General features: G+C 39.9%; 1 protein-coding gene across 2 annotated transcripts in view; it reads right to left on the reverse strand.

Moving 5' to 3' along the window:
- elna (elastin a) overlaps nucleotides 1–16,193 on the reverse strand; it is a 42,583-nt gene extending 26,390 nt beyond the window's left edge. For both annotated transcript variants that reach the window (XM_026372221.1, XM_026372212.1), the window contains exons 1-5: nucleotides 15,863–16,193; nucleotides 6,570–6,623; nucleotides 6,259–6,303; nucleotides 5,134–5,193; nucleotides 4,769–4,795 (exon numbers count right to left, since the gene is read on the reverse strand). In XM_026372221.1, the coding sequence (XP_026228006.1) occupies nucleotides 4,769–4,795; nucleotides 5,134–5,193; nucleotides 6,259–6,303; nucleotides 6,570–6,623; nucleotides 15,863–15,938 (262 nt within the window). In that variant the 5' untranslated portion in view covers nucleotides 15,939–16,193. The remainder of the gene's footprint in view (nucleotides 1–4,768; nucleotides 4,796–5,133; nucleotides 5,194–6,258; nucleotides 6,304–6,569; nucleotides 6,624–15,862) is intronic.
- Nucleotides 16,194–16,405: the final 212 nt, after the last annotated feature.

The following is a 16,405-nucleotide window of genomic DNA, read 5'->3' on the forward strand; positions in this document are numbered from 1 at the left end:
CTTTTTTAAAATGAGCAAAATGACACTAAGAGCACAAGATTTAATAAATAAATGAACAAAGAGCAAATTTGCTCGCACCATTTGCTACATGCTTACGTCAAACACATACTGCTTAATCAAAACTAAGCAGCAAAACTAATAATCATCTGCACAGGACTCTGAACTCGTGTGTGCTAATTCACAAAACAGCATTGTAATTGCAGCCACATACGCATAGAACTGGTCCAAATCTAACAGACATCAGTCCACTTCTACCAATGACTGTAAAAAGGTCATCTGTCTTTTTAGACTCTTGGAGAAATAAGAGCAACTTTCTCCACTGCTATACAAACAACACTTAGGTTGTCCTGCCAGATGGACAAAGATAGTGGTCTATGCTCCAGACCTGCTGGCGAATGAAGAGGTTGTGGGAGCACGCCAAGGAATGGCTCATCACCTAACCCAGTAAACATGAAAATAAAATAAATAAATAAATAAAATGTTGGTAGCATGCACACCAGAGAACAACTGCATAATCATGTGACGGTTCAGGCTTGTAAGGCCCGGGATCTGTTACTGAGTCACTGTAAAAATATTGGTTCAGTGTAATTGAGGAAAATACCACAGTTGTGTAAAGTGTGTTATGTGTGACTGTGAGACACCAATAAAAACTAATAAAGCTCTTATCTTATCCTGCTTTACTCTAATATCAATTTAATTCTTGAGATGAATAACCGAGATTATTGAAGGGGCTAACAGCAACAACATCTGGCGATATCATCCAAGAAAAAAAAAAAAAAAAAGTTTTAGGAGCAACCATCATTTCCAGTGGGAACAAATAAACTGTGTGGGGCTGAGGCTGGTGTGGGGGGGGGCAGATATTTACTCAGACAGTCAGTGCCTGTGTGCTGGGAGGGATGATGGGTAAATGCCCAAACTAATGTCAGGATACATATTTTGTATTTATATCTCTCTTTGTATGTGCACACGCACACACACACACACTTCGGTAATTACACACATATGAAGACAATAAACATATTTACATATACCCACAGTCATGCAGATGCTTCCAGTCTCTGACAGTTCAGATGACAGGTCTGAGCTCTAGTAATAAAAAACATATGTGCTCCAGGAGACTAAATCTCTTCCAAACTCATCTTCTTTTGGCTAAACAACTTTCATCCACACCTCAATTTATCAGTCTCCTTCCTTTCAGCAAACTCTCTGAGCATGTGTGTTGTGTGAATCAATGTGCATACAATTTTTGTGTGTTTGTGAGTGGCGGTGAGCAGGAATGACATATACAGTATACGGTAAGTTCACAAGAGTTATTGTTTCTTTCCACCCTCCTTGCTTTACTGTCTATCCTCTCTGCACTCCCCATTTTCACTCTATCTTTCCACTTCTCTGCCTTTCCTCCACTCTTCCTGTTGTGAAGCACACAAGGACACTAAGTTCTTCTTCAAACAATGACCCTGATATGAACCACTGGGTTTGAAGATGAACCAAAGTAAAAAAACATAGGATATACATTCAGCGAGATCCAAAATCTGTAATTTAAAAACCGTGTGTGGAAAAATCACAGTTATCTGGGTAACTGCATATGATAAATATTTATAGCACATGTCTTTGAAAGAGAGTGAAGTGTTGGCTACAGGCCGCGAAAACTCAAATCCACCTACGTATTTTCTGCAATCAAAAGCTACAGCTCTGTTTGGCTACAGGTTGGCCTGTCATCACAGAGGTTATAGGATCCAAGATTTTAAAACACGAGCAAAAACAAATCACTCAGACGTGTTGTTGCATTGATTAACGTAATACATAATCTTAAATTATACATGTATTATCAAGCATGAATTTATGGTGCACTGAACTGTTGGCACTACTTTTACCATTTCTCCTTGGCTTCAGATTGTCATGTTTATGGCAGTGGGGAGACAGAAAAGTGGACATAAGAAATGAGGACTATGGAGACTGCAATGTGGTTTACTTATCTGAAACTAATGCAGTCTAATGCAAATTAGCCGAGAAGTAAAGCAATCCCTGCAATGGTGCTCCCTACTTGTATTGCAGGCTCATTTTTCATTTTTCATCTTTAATTCTTTCTTCTGGCTGGCTCTGTTTGGGTGGTGCTAACATTAAGTGCCATTTTGGGTCAAACCTGCTGACCTAAACCAAAAGAAAGCCCACACCTGTTTGCCTCCTTGTCTTTTGCTGAGAGCTGTTTCAACAACTACAGATTTTTTCCCTATTGGAGCAACCACAAATAACAAAACTGGTACAGAAACTTCTATGACAAACACCTTTTAGGACCGGCTGCTCACGAGGCCTCTGCTTGAGCTCACTGTCGATGCCAACACGAGGGAGGCTGCTGCCAGTCTGACTTGCTTAGTCATCACTAATGTTTTTCACACCCTCCTCCCAAATACTTACAAACTCTTTATGAGCTTAGACATCAATAAAACTGCCATTCTCATAACAATACACGCTACTAATATGTGGTTGTGTGGGCGATGAGGTTGGACAAAATATTAGAAAACATCCAACCCTGTGCAGAGACTGTACAGTATATGATCTAAACAAAAACAAAATGTTTAATTAAACGGACAGATTACAGATTCAGACTTTTGCTACTCTCTGAGAGTCAACGGGCAAGATGTATGCATCCTGTAGACATCCCACCCAGACACAGCTCCTCCCAACTTAAAACAAACTCTTTTATTGGAGCAATAAAAAAATTCACCATCAGTGAAAACAGTAACCTCTGTGTTTTCTTTTAGCTTTCTTCATACTGCCTGAAAATGACAAGAAGCTAGCCTGAGAAAGCCAAGTTTTGGCGATCACACCATGAGGATTGAATCCACCTTTGCTTGAGGGAACACAGGAAAGGAGACTGCGTCCAACAGCTGTTCATAAAGAGAAACTTCCTCTTTCCAGCTTTCAGTGTATTGTCAAACCTTGATGCTGACAGCCTTCACAATTAGTGTAACATTTACAAGGTTTTGCATGAGCTACGCTGCAATTCACTGCAGTCACGCTACTCACATAGCCAGCTGCTGTTCTCCATTACTGCCCAGGCAAGGTGCGTATCCGTGGAATGCAATGTCACTGCTGGGCTCCAACACAAGAACGAACATCAACTCACACGATGTGCGTGTGAATAATTTACCGCTGGTTGCGTTTGAGTCTCTTTAACAACAGAATCCTGCTCATATTAAAGGCTAATTAAAGAAAATGGTCAAAGGATGCAATTTCTTCTGGCATTTTTTCTGCAGAACATGCCAAATACTGACTGACTGGTGCAGATGGATTCGACCTGCCATTGTACGACACTTACCTACTGGTGAACTGTGGATGTAGCTTTATGCATTGATAGAAACTTCATTCTTCAAACTAAGTTCTCATTTCCAAATTTGGACAGCTTCAGGCATTATTCTTGTAATGGAATGGGAACTGCTGATATGAAAAGTCACCACTAATGGAAACCAACGTCCAGAGATTATAGTAATTGAATACAATTACAGCCACAATGCAGAACACATTACAACCCCTCAGTGAATTGAAGTTTCCCCTTTCATTTCAAAAATGTGCAAGACCTTAGCTGACCCCTAGCTGTTCTCTGTGCATTTAAGATTTTCTATCGATTACTACAGGGTACAGGAGAGAGCTGTCAGAAACAAATTGCTCTAATTAAAAAAACATGAGGAGCTGTATTTGATATTGTCTGCTTCCCTCTTTCTCACTAACGTAATTTCTGCCATGGAAGCCTGGTGTGATCGAGGGAGAACTAAAATGCATTCAAAAGCCAGGGTAATATTTCCCAAGTAATGCCCTGCTTAGTCCAGCCAAAATCAACTTCCACCAAATAGTGGATATTAACTCATTTTTACAGAAAGGCTCTGCAGCAACTCTTGTTAGAGGGTGGGGGAATGGCACTCCACAGGGACCCTTCTGTAATCGGGACTATAAGACCATTGCTTGGCTCCTTATCTTTCTGAACACACAGAGTTACTGTAGATTGTTGAGATTGTATCAGCGGTGCTTACGGAAATTAAATGAAGGCTAAACGTTGCTTAAGCACCAATGCAGTGCAAACGTGAAACACCGCAAAGGAAAATATTTACTGTACAGTATCAGAGAGAAGGGCCACGGTAAATTTCAACACAGAGGTTTCCAGATATTGTAAATGTCAAACATTACAATAACATTAATCAGTGCACTGGCACGATTGTTTGGCAGCCGTTGATGCATGTTTGCCAATCATCACTCTATAATACAGCAGAGGTGCAGGAGTGGTGGAATCACTGAATGATCCCACCCAGCACTCAGGGCTCCCCAAAACTGCTGCCAAGCCAGTGTAAACCAACCCTGACAAAAACACAGGCGTGATAAGGAAAACTTGACGACAACTCAATCAAAAGGCTGTTTCTCTTCAGCCAGTGCCCTCTGCCTGTGCAGAGTTCTCCATTCTGCTGGTGTGTGAAATTATTATAGTTCATACATTAGTCTGTGCTTTCCACCCCATAACAATACATTGTGTTTCCTTCCTTTTGCTTTGACAGCACATGTCAAGCAAGGAAAATGCACTATTTTCTAAAGTGCAAATCTTTCCCTCTGCTTTGTTCAACAGAATTTAATAAAATTACAAATGTTTCCACATATGTCCAGTACATTTTTATGTATTGTACAGGTTTTATGTTACATGTTAACACACGTAACTTAAACCTGTCTGTTCTATTACTTTGCACGTCTGTTCGACGTCTGTTCTGCAAACGTTCCAACTTACCGGGCTTAGGCGCTTTTCCACCTTGTCCTGTTGGGTGAAAACAAGTCAAATAAAATTAAAACGTGTGTGAAGCTAAACATTTTCCTAGTAATATCTACTGTACATGTATTACTATTAAAAAAGTCGAGTTTTATTTGTGAGTCAATAGTGAAGCTGAGGGAAACGGAATACAAGGAGAGAAATGCAACAAACAAGCCCAGAAAGAACGGAGCTGTGACTGTTGACGTAACCATTCATCTACACCAACCACAAATCTGTTAAGATAATGAAATAAAGACCTGGATATGGACAGCAGCTGCTTTATACTGGGTAGTTATACCAAAATAAAAAAGTATTCACAACCTTTATTTAACTTCTTACTGTACCTGCAATGCCCAGGCCTCCAGTCCCAACACCCCCTGGCACCAAACCATCTTGGCCTACACCTTGGTAGGGTCAACAGAGACAGGTATGACTGTGATTGGTTTTGTCATTGTTGTTATTATTATTATTATTGCTGTCAACATTCATAGTCATCATGTGCTAACAGTGTTTATGTCATGTTGTCATGTCCTTATCATCCTGAGGGAGGATTTTTATTAAGCACATGCTAATCATTATTACTAAATACTAAGCTTGTAATCAGAGAAATGTGCAATCAGCCTCAAATTTCTAAACCACGTAATGTCTTCAAATAAACTGGCTCAACAAAAGTGGGTGGTCCCATACACGTCGTTTGTTGCCAAAGCAATATCCCTAGGATTTAATTATTCTTAGCTTGTGGTGGTGTGACAAGGAAGTCGCACCATGTGTTTCCCTTAGATATGGCCAAACTAAAGCTGAGTGTTGACAGGGAAGCTTGCTCCTCAGAACAGCAATCTGTTTCTTTTCATTTTTGTTCAAATGAATGTTACAGTGTTGCACGGTGCTCCTTTAATTTACACGTAGAACTCAAATTCAACTTATAAACATCCAACTAACTTATAAAAATGTCGTCAAGTCTCGTCACATGAATACTTTGTGAGGCCATGGCTTCACAACTCCTAGCTAAGAAAACAGGATGCACACATTTTCAGTGTGTTCAGCAAATGAGAGCTGAAGCCAGGCCAAGACACTGCCAAAGGTTGGTGAACCGTTGGTGAAGCAGTGGGCTGTGAATGAAACATCTGCTATGGATGTGTGAATGACAAACGCCAGATAAAAAATCTGTGGCCATGCATTATACTTAATGGAAGCCATGGCGTCTCGGACAAACTCTCAGAACACTGACAATGCAAGACTGCTGCCATGACTGAGGGATCACTGAATGGTAATCAATCATCGATCCACGAATGTTTATCAACACTCAACACTAGAAAAAAAAACTAGATTAAAAAAACTACATTTTTTTGTCTCCAATTCACTGAAATAGATACATAAATAGATAGACCATCCAGACGTGATTCTTTAAACATATTTTTCAGCATATAATAGGAGAAAAGTCATAATTCTACTGCATCTCTGTAACTCACCTGCAGCCTTAGCTGGCTTATAACCCAGGGGGACTCCTCCAGCACCTTGTAAAACCACAATCAAACACAGCATTAGGTTATGGTATGCTACAAGTAGAGATCTAATTTCTGGCGTCTTTTTTGGCGTCTAAATCTAACACTACTTTCTCTGAGGACACCAGGAGAGTGTGTTGTGGCCGTTTTTAATATCATGACAGAGCTGTGTATACATGCACAGTGTGTGGGTCTCTACTTGTAGAAACAACATTGAGTGTATATATGTATGGATGTATCTTCAAGTGGATACTGTAATTCAAGATCAGATCTGATACCTGGAAAGAATCCAGTTCCTGGTCCAGTTCCAGCACCAGGTGGTACATACACACCTGCAACACAAAGAGAGAAACAGCAAAAGTTCATCCTCTATCACGTCACACTTTCAACCCTCAGAGTTTTTGTTATTTTATTTAAAGTGCAACATTTGCCACAGCATCTTAAATGAGCCCATTTATTAGATCAACATTTTCATGCACATTTATCATCTGTGATCCAGACGGACGAACTGAAATCTATCTGTGGCGTGCACATGTGCCCCACATTACAGCAACGTCGGGGCACCCAATGAAACGTGAACACAGTGGCTTCAGCCAAAGCCACAATGAAACGAAAGGAAAGAAAAAAGCTTTACGGGCCTGATGAGAAGAAAATTCCAATTGTTTTCATTTTGATGAGGTATTGCAGTTGGAGACTGCTGCAGCACTGTGGACACCCTCAACCCCCACCTACACCCCCTAGCCTCATTTCTCGCCTGATTTCTGGCTGCAACTCAGAGTAATTCCTGAGATGGTCGTTCTGGATCCCAGACATGGTGGCCTCATGTGTGCGAAGAACAACAACAGAAATAAAAGAAAGGGGAGGACAAAAAAATGACTCCAGTTGTTCTGGGACAACTAACAGCTAAATCCAACGGGACTGGTGAGCTAAGGCCAAAATTACAGCATTATATTTTTTGAGGGAAAAACCTGTTTTATATCACTAAAAACACAATACAATGGAGAGAATGGGACTGCAGGACTCCAATGATTATGTATAATGGTTCTTACATGTGTTGGGAGGCCAATTAATTTGAACCACATGTCAAAGGAGTTCATGTGTTTATTAGCAAATTCTGTGTGAACACTGCGCTTTGAGTTGTGTCCATTGACTGTGTCCATTAGGGGAAGAACATTACAAGGTATTACTGTCCGATCTAGTTCAATGAAAATTCATGACACGTGAATGGAGCTGGACAATTCCCCCAAAACTAAACCTTTTACTGAAGAAGGCTTTGACGTTTTCACTAACAAGCTGTAACATATGCAATAGCTTTGTGCCATGATAACATGTAAAAATAAGCAGTCAGCGCCAATCACTGCAGAAAACCAGCGAAGTGCAAAATCCAGGAGTGAAATGCAACAAGTCACTGTTGGAACAAGTTGTTGAGATACTATAACACTTACAGGATACTCACAATATTTAAGAATAAATCAAAGTGTGGGATGACTGGATGTAAAGAAAGAGAGCCTGAAGCTTAGACTGGTTCTGAATAAATTGAAAGTCATAAAGTATTGATACATCTGTGAGTGATTAATGTTAGCAAGGACAATATTTACTTACACAATGCACCAGAATTGCACTCATAATAATCTGATTGGACCGAGAAAAACACATTTGTCTGTTTTTATTTAAGGGAAATGTATCTTCTAGTGCCAACAGGGATTCACAGAGTACGGTTGTGTGCAAGGTAGAAGAATTTGCCATGTTTTTGGTTTCAGTGACAATGTGAACAGGAACATTTATGGCTCTCTGTGACACTATAAATGAACAAATGCAAAGGAGGTTGCCTTTCAACTCTTTCGAACTAGAAAAACATGGAACAAGGTTTGGCCTTGTGATACAGAGCACTGGAGGAAACTCGAAACCCTGCAGGCAAATAAAGAATGAATATTAATGTGAAGGGTTCTGTATTTGATTAGTCTGTGCAAGTGTCTGTCAGTTTGCCCATGCCATTGGCTCCATGGCAGAGATCTCAGGTGCAGGCACCGCACCACAGCAGGGGTGGAGTGATTGTTCTCCACTCAGTTTTACAATCCAAAGGAGGATTTCCTGTCTCGGCACAGCAACCAAGGCAAGAGGCAGGAATGTGTGTCTGCTCCAGTTTTCCTCTTTCTTCGAAGCTCAACATGCTACTCTACGTTTTTTTTTTTTTTTTTCGCTGTTGTTGTTTCGTTTTTCAGAGTTCATTAGGTTCATTCAGACCATGTATTCAAATAAGACCCACAGTAACCTCTGCCACATGGCCTCACCTATCTCAGAAGATTGAATCATGATAGTCTTAATTAACGTCATCATCACCATGTGCTTACGCTCCTTGTGAACTTAGCCAGGTCATGCGACTGTGCTGGAATGCGAATGAATGACAGGACTGACTTGTAGAGTACATGGGATTAAATGAGGCAGAATTTATTTCACTGCTGACTTCAGTCATGAGGTTGACCTGAGTGTCTGTGATATGATAAATATTGGTGGATAAAAACTTTGGTGGAAAGAAGATTTGAACATTTATTACCATGTAGTGACTTTTATTAGTGATCTGATCTTGCCAAAACAACAGTTCTGTGATCTATTAAAAGATAAGAAGGTAAGAATGTTAAATACGACCTTATGTGTGCACACCTACCAACCTGGAGGATGACAGGTCATTCCTTAAAGCTGCATTCTTCAGCTTAGGGCATTTTAAAACTTTTTACAGCAAACAATATGTCTAATGGCTCACAATAAGGCATCAATAAATCACTGCCTGATACGTACTAAAGCAAGTGACAAGCTGTCTTGCTTTCAGTTAAATACAATGACTCTCACACACTGAATTTCTACTTTTGTGGCTTGAGCCCAGAGTGGCTCTGAGCGCATTAAGAGGGTGATGATGTACGCTCACTCACGGGAATCCTGACAATGATTTGAATTTATCACCACTCAACTTGAATGTGGTTCAACGGTGAGACTTACAATAAACCAGGAATGCAGTCAGTCAACAGCAGAAGAGAAATGTGGATATTTAAGGTACATGGCCTGGGAGTGATATGCTGACAGCTCCTATAATGTTTTTATGTCGATTATGATGTGTATCTCGAACCAACTGGGCCTGTTATATCACTGTCAAAATGTCTCACATGGCTTAATGATGAGTGGAAATCTGGGTCCCTTTCGGGTTATACAAATCTGGTGTCATGTGGGTTATAAAGCAGGGTCAATCTGGGACACTGATCAGTGCCAAATGCAATAAGTGTTACTATATCTGTCACTTTAGGCTGGCAAAGCCAAATATTTGTCAATATAGACAATTCAAGATTTTAACAGATTTTTTGAGACCAACATGATTTGGAACTGTTTATTAAAACTCGATGCCATTCCTCAGTAACTGGGGCCATATGTGCAATACTGACAAAAGAAAAACACCACTAACAAGTGTGTTGCATAATGTAAAGAGCAGTTGTGCAACAATAACAAGAACGTAATGCAGATTCGAGTAATTGCATATTGTGCTCTGAACGCCTTCAAAACATGGGTGAGCTGTACTCTGTACGGTGCCTGATGCTACATGACATACGTACCACATGAGGGCAAAAACCTGTGCTTCACACCTGGATTGCAAATTTCAGATCATGTGAAAACCAAGGTGTCAAAGTTAACACACATTATGGACCGCGTGTTTGCAAATTAAAATCTCATGTAGCGAAGGAGTGAATCAAAACACACATTAAATTTATTTCAGCAAATATTTTGTTCTGGTATTTTAATGCACCTGTACTTTAATAACATGTCCACGTGTCCTCAGCTAGAATCGCGTAGCCGTAGTGTTTAATACTGTTTTAACTTGACACATTCACACTGTTATTAAACCCCAAATCGGTAAGCAACACAACCGCTGAGGTATTTCCATAATTTGAATTCAGGTTCCAAATTATTTGTAATTGGGTTTATACAACACAAAGAAAACAATGTGTGAAAAGCTCAAAAGCTCAGATAAAAATCATTTTCAGATACAACATATGTGTATGCAAGTGTTTCGCTTTCTCAGTTTCCCATGTTTTGAATTTTTATTAAATGACGTTGCTCACCAGACGCAGGCTAACAGGTGGAAAGGGCCATATTCAGCTCTTTGTATGTTTACTTTTGTATCATGTCATGTTTGGAGTGCTGGCTTGGAAAGGAGGAAGTGGAAATGTTTATCAACTGTTTAGCTGGCAAGATATGTCATTTGATAGTTTGCCTGAGGTTAATGGTGTTACAGATACAGAAAAAAATCTATGTGATTAATGGATTTTGCGACAAATTAGTCTACAGTGTGTGGAAATTTATATTGGCTTTGCAGCACGGCATTTTATAGGGGATATGGGTTACTGGGCTCACAAATAATGACTGAATAGCAGAGAAGTTGGGAAATGTGAAGTCGGAATTTGTTTTGTTATTGGATCAAACCAAACCATTGACAGATTTTTCCATAGTACCTCACATGTTAATGACAGTTATTACAATTGTTCTTTGTGACTTGAAAGAGTTCAGTCCCACTTCATTTACAACAAACTGGTGAGTAATGTGACATTTCCACAACCGTGTTCTGTGGTTGTTTAATAATCGCTCTTTGGCTAAATGATTAAATACACAAGAGTTGATGGAACAATTTCCATGTCACTTAGGCATGCAAATCAAACACGCAAGTACTTTACATACACATACATCTCACACGCAGCTTCATAAAATTTAATGATTGCATTCTTTATCCTTTACATAAGACTTGCAAGACAATTACTGTCCTGATCACAGTGTTCTGTGATCTACGCCACAATTTCCATCCAAAAAACTTTTTACTGTATTCATACATGCAGAATATCCAAAACCACTGTCCCAGAAGAGGAGGTTTAAATCTGTCTTTATAGAAAGCTCTCAACCTAGAGATACAGTGCAGTGAAGCAGACACTGTGGTTGCTGGCATCCTGAAATCCACTGTTATCAGACATGTGACAGCTGACCTACTATCCATCACCCCTTGCACCGTCTATTTTCCATAGCATGTTGGAGGGTGGAGATGGAAAGTGTGAGGCGCACTCCAGAAAATAAAAATTTAAATGGGAAAATCCATCTTACTCTTAGCCCCGTGTCAACCTGACTTCACCTCCCCTTTGTACGCCTGCCCAAGTTTGTCTGTGACACTTCTGTGAGGTATGCACTGGCAAACAGACTCACAGCCCTCAGACGGCAATATTCTAATTACTAAGAAGACCTGATTCTAATCTTGTCATTGTTTGGGTGTCTTGGGTGCAGCTTTACCACTGGAAGCCGACAGGGAATCATTACAAGAATTGGAAAGACATGCCCTTGAAACAAAAGAAGGGTTTGGAACAGCTGTCTAAGTATTGCAGAGCTGAACATGATGAAAGAATAAGCCACGGTTGAAGATAGCCATCAACCATGTGAAATCACTACAAGCTAGTGGAACAAACACTTCATATTATAACTCCATTCCAGAAACCTATTTCTGTGATCGTATCACACAGTACAACTGACATAGTTATGGGTGCAAATGTTTGAAAGAACCAAAAAGGACAACATTCACACGGCGCAGACTTCACTTCTCATACCTCTGCACATGGAAATGTCTATCAGATGTGACAGATGTGTCAGACCAAATGCAAAATAATTACGCTCTTTTTCTCTAAAGTATATGTGAAATGAACTGATGTAACACCTCAAAGTAGCAGCAATATGACTCAATTGTGCAGACTTCAGATGTATTAAGTAGGGGACATAAATCAAATATTTGGACTCTGGCTCTCCATCTGAATTGTCATATACACAAGGCACTGATATTCCCACTTCACTTTTATCATGGTCAGGACAAAAGCAGTTTACATAGTTGAAAAGGAAAGCATAAAATCTGTGATTTATGTCAACAAGAACAAAATCTTCATGAGTCCAGCCCAGTCTGCAGACAATTTGTAAAGCGAATGTGGGAACTGGACATGTTCTCAAGTAGTTGTGTTGCTAAATCTAACACTAACACTAACAAAAATGCAGTTTTGTTTGGTTTAGATGATTGATGCAAAAGGCCTAGAGGTGCCATATATACCCCGGCCTCCTCCCCAAAAAAAAGTGCACTGAAACTAACACAACACAGGACTCGTGCCAGCGGATTTTGATTAAAATTACGTCATATGTTTAATCACTTAATCACATCATTTGATTCCCATCTTTTTTAATCAGTTATGAGTTTTATATATATATATATATATATATATATATATATAAAAGAGAGCGAGATAGAGAAGATTATATTTATTTTACATAGATTTTGTTTTTGTTTTTTTCATACTAACGTGCTCATGTTGTCAGGTTGTTTGTAAACCTACAGTGGACAAGTTTGGACATACGAGGTGAGACAAGATGAAAACACTCCTGCTGCTCCTGGCAGCTCGCAGGCTGGTGAGGGCTGCTCGCTGAGTGTCTGGAATGAATCATCTGACTTAATGTGCTTCTTTGTTGAACACTTGACACTGGTTGAGTGTAGACCAAACATCTGACTGGGAGATGGTAGGACTGACATTTTTTCTCAGCCCAAGCGTAAAAGATAGACATATTATTAACTGATGTGTGTTTCTAGCAATGGCTAAGTCCGACTTCCATCTGCATGAAACATCTCATAAGATTTACAAAAGTAAAACATCTGATAGTGAAGGAGGCGAGGGTGTTGTACTGCTATAGTCCCAGCAAGGTATGTTTTACTGTAAAACTGCAAATTGGAGCTTGAATTGTCCAATATTTTCCAGAGTAAAACATGAAAACATGCAACACTAGCTATTTCACAATAGCAGACCCTGGTGCTTGTTACTAAAAGGCTCCTACCCAAATGAGCACTGAATGAGGTCACTTCACAGCAAATTACACCAAACTGTTCAACATCAACAACTTAAAATGAAAGTCTGTGGTTCCAGTATTGAAGCTGATGAAACTGAACAAAACCCCTAACTGAAGAAAAACCTTGGTCTTCCTCAGATGGTACTTCAAAGGGTCTGTTTGATTGCGAGCGCTGGGATGACTTTGTGTCATGTTAATACAGCATGCTGTGGTTTGCAGTCAACCTTGCTACAAGAAGTGTTCACAGCACACGCTACCGATGAAGCCTGAAGCACCACTTGCTCGTAAGGACGGTTTAGCTTTCGAACAGCAAAGCTGGGGTAAAGCTGCAATTAATCACTGGTGCGCTGCGACAGTCAAGGCATGCCATCCAGTCTGCACCTACAGCCAGATAAGTGTCACTGTATAAAATTCCCCTGCAGTCTCCAGGCCGAACACCGGCGAATGCCAAATGAGGCAAACTTCCAACAGTATTAAAGAAAACATCACACAATATCTTTAATTCTTTATCGTCTGTGAAGAAACAGAGCAGCTAGTCTCTGGCCTTCAGAACCGAGTCATTAACTGTGTCTGTCATAAAAAACTAATTACTTTGGCTCAAGTCCACCCGTTGGTTGTTAAGGTTGTCTGGAGGAACATGACATACAACACCCAGAGGGATACTTGATGCATGCTGTTTACTGTGCAAAAGTAAATATTAATGATAAAAAGCTGGACTAATTTCCAAAGATCTTGGAAATTAGAGCTGTTCACTCTTCCTTTTATTGGGGCAGTGAGGAACGAGCCTGTTTAAATTCCTCAGTTGGGGAATTTATTTAAAGAATGTTTGGGCTCAGGTTTGATTCAGATATCAAATGCAGCAATAAAAAAAGAGGTCACTGAGCCCAAGCTGTCTCAACAGACATACACATATACATATGACATTCGACTCACTGTATCCATGCAACAGATGTTTGTTTGTTGAATGTAAAGTCTTCCTGCTTTTACGTACGAGGGAGAAATAACAAACAAGTACCGTCACATGGTCATGGGGTAATGTGATGGAGAATATTTATTAACAAACTCCTTCCCAGATGTTTTCTCTAGGACCAAATTTCACTCAAACATGTCGACTGAAAACATTCACACAGGCACCGGGGTCATAATTCAAACGTGAATTCTGCAAATCTTGTAGGTGTTTTCTGCGCAAGGGCATTAAGTCAGTGAATTGAGTGTTAATGAGGTTTATGTTACAGGTAATTGACCATCGGACCAAGCCAACATTTTGTGTTGTACAGACGCAGATGGAACTAGTTTGACTACCACAGAACGGTTTGATATGGATGGATTCAACACTCACTTGAGATCAAAGTAGCGCTGCTAAGCCAGTGTTGATATTCGCTGGCTCCTTAACCTGCTATATATTTTGCATGAATGCACCTCAAAATCTCAACTGAAATGTAGCTGGCACAGAGAAGAAAGGATTAATGTGCTTCAAAAGGGCAACGACATTTTTGAATAATTCAATCTATGGCCTTACAAATACAGACTCGGTCGACTATGTCAACATGATCGAATCAGAGGAGGCCGACCAAACATCTACAGCTTTATATGGACAAAATATTTCTTTTAGGAGTCTAACAATCTAACCATAATGAATCTGAAAGGACACTTGTAAAAAGGAAGATGAGGAGCATATGTAAACAGCTGTGACTTTTGTGCAAATAAATAAAACAAAAAAATGGATTTGAATCCAGCATAGCCAGACCCAGATGCTAAACATGTTTTCCAGTTGGGGGCTGAATAAGTCAGAGAATCTCAGCCAAAACACAGACAAATCAAATCAAAGTAATGAGAAAGGGGAGAAAAACTAAACTCACAGGCTGAATGAGAGTGGGAGGAAAGGCATGCTCAAAACCTCTCCCCTTTCTCTGTCTGAAACAGATAAGCTCCAGCTCTAAAGTGCACTTGAAACCAACCCATCAAATCTGCATGTTGCTGCTTGATAGATTCTGGGCAGATGAGTCGTCTAACTTCAAGAGAAGCTGTCCAGGCGACACTTACACACAGTCTGTCCAGCTGGAGGTTCATCAGGGATGAATTAAAGCTATGAGTTTTTGCGAAATGGTAAGAGAACAGTATGCATAGCTGTGGGTGCAGCATGCAATTTAATTATTGGATAAACATCTAAATTACATATTCATGAGAAACTTGTATGGAGAACCTCTTTAACGTTTAGCTCAATGTTTTCTTTAAGAGGGTGATTGACCTCCACAGCAAGTATGCAGAAGACCAGCCAGACTTAATAATCTTTAATTTTTATGACTGTAGTGTGACATGTTTAAGTCAATTTATCTAAATCACCAAATAAAAATCTTACACAATGCAAGTGCAATTGCAGAACTTTTGTTGTTTTTTTCACGTTATAAGTCAAATAAAGTAATACAACTAAGTTAGCACTATATAAAACACATTACTTTTATTTCATGCAAATGTGAAATATGACTTATAAACCATATTAAAACATTCCAATAAATAAGTGAAACACTCAGTTCATACATTGATAACTATGTGCAACACATATAATTCATCAGAGGGTCAAAGAGGCACTGATTTAAATATTGCACCTGCTCTAAGTTTGTAATTGATGCAGCAAAGATCATGGCTCGTTCCACCTGTAGCACACACTTACCTCCTTGAAGAGAGGGCTGAATCAGTGCTAAGAGGAAGAGTCCACAGAAGAGCAACAGAATGTTTCTGTTAGCCATCTCGCTCCAAAATGCACCACCCCTCTGCCGATCAGCTGGTTTTATTCTCTTCTAGCTAATTACTAACCACTAACCCGAAGTCTTGAAGGGAGGGGGAAAAGGTAAAAAAAAGGGAAAAGATATGAGTCTCGACGTAATTAGGATAGGGCAGAGACCCTGTTTCAATGGATCACTTTGCTTTTTTTTTCCTCCTCTAAGTCTGATGTTGCTGTTTTTATTCTGGTCACTCCTGCCAATAGTACAGACGCTACTGCCAGCAAGGAAAGAGAGAGAGAGAGGGAAAAAGACACACTGAGACTGAGACAGAGAGAGAGGAGAGAGTCAGAGACAACCCCCCCAAGCCCTCTCTCCAACCAGAAGGAATTGAACTGTCTGCCAAACATTTGCATGAATACAGAGTGTAGTTATCTGTAAGAGTCAAGAGAGACTGAGGAGGAGCAAACCACAAACCCACATAATTACCTGAT

Source organism: Anabas testudineus, chromosome 13 (assembly GCF_900324465.2).
Source record: "Anabas testudineus chromosome 13, fAnaTes1.2, whole genome shotgun sequence".
Classification (NCBI taxonomy): Eukaryota; Metazoa; Chordata; class Actinopteri; order Anabantiformes; family Anabantidae; genus Anabas; species Anabas testudineus.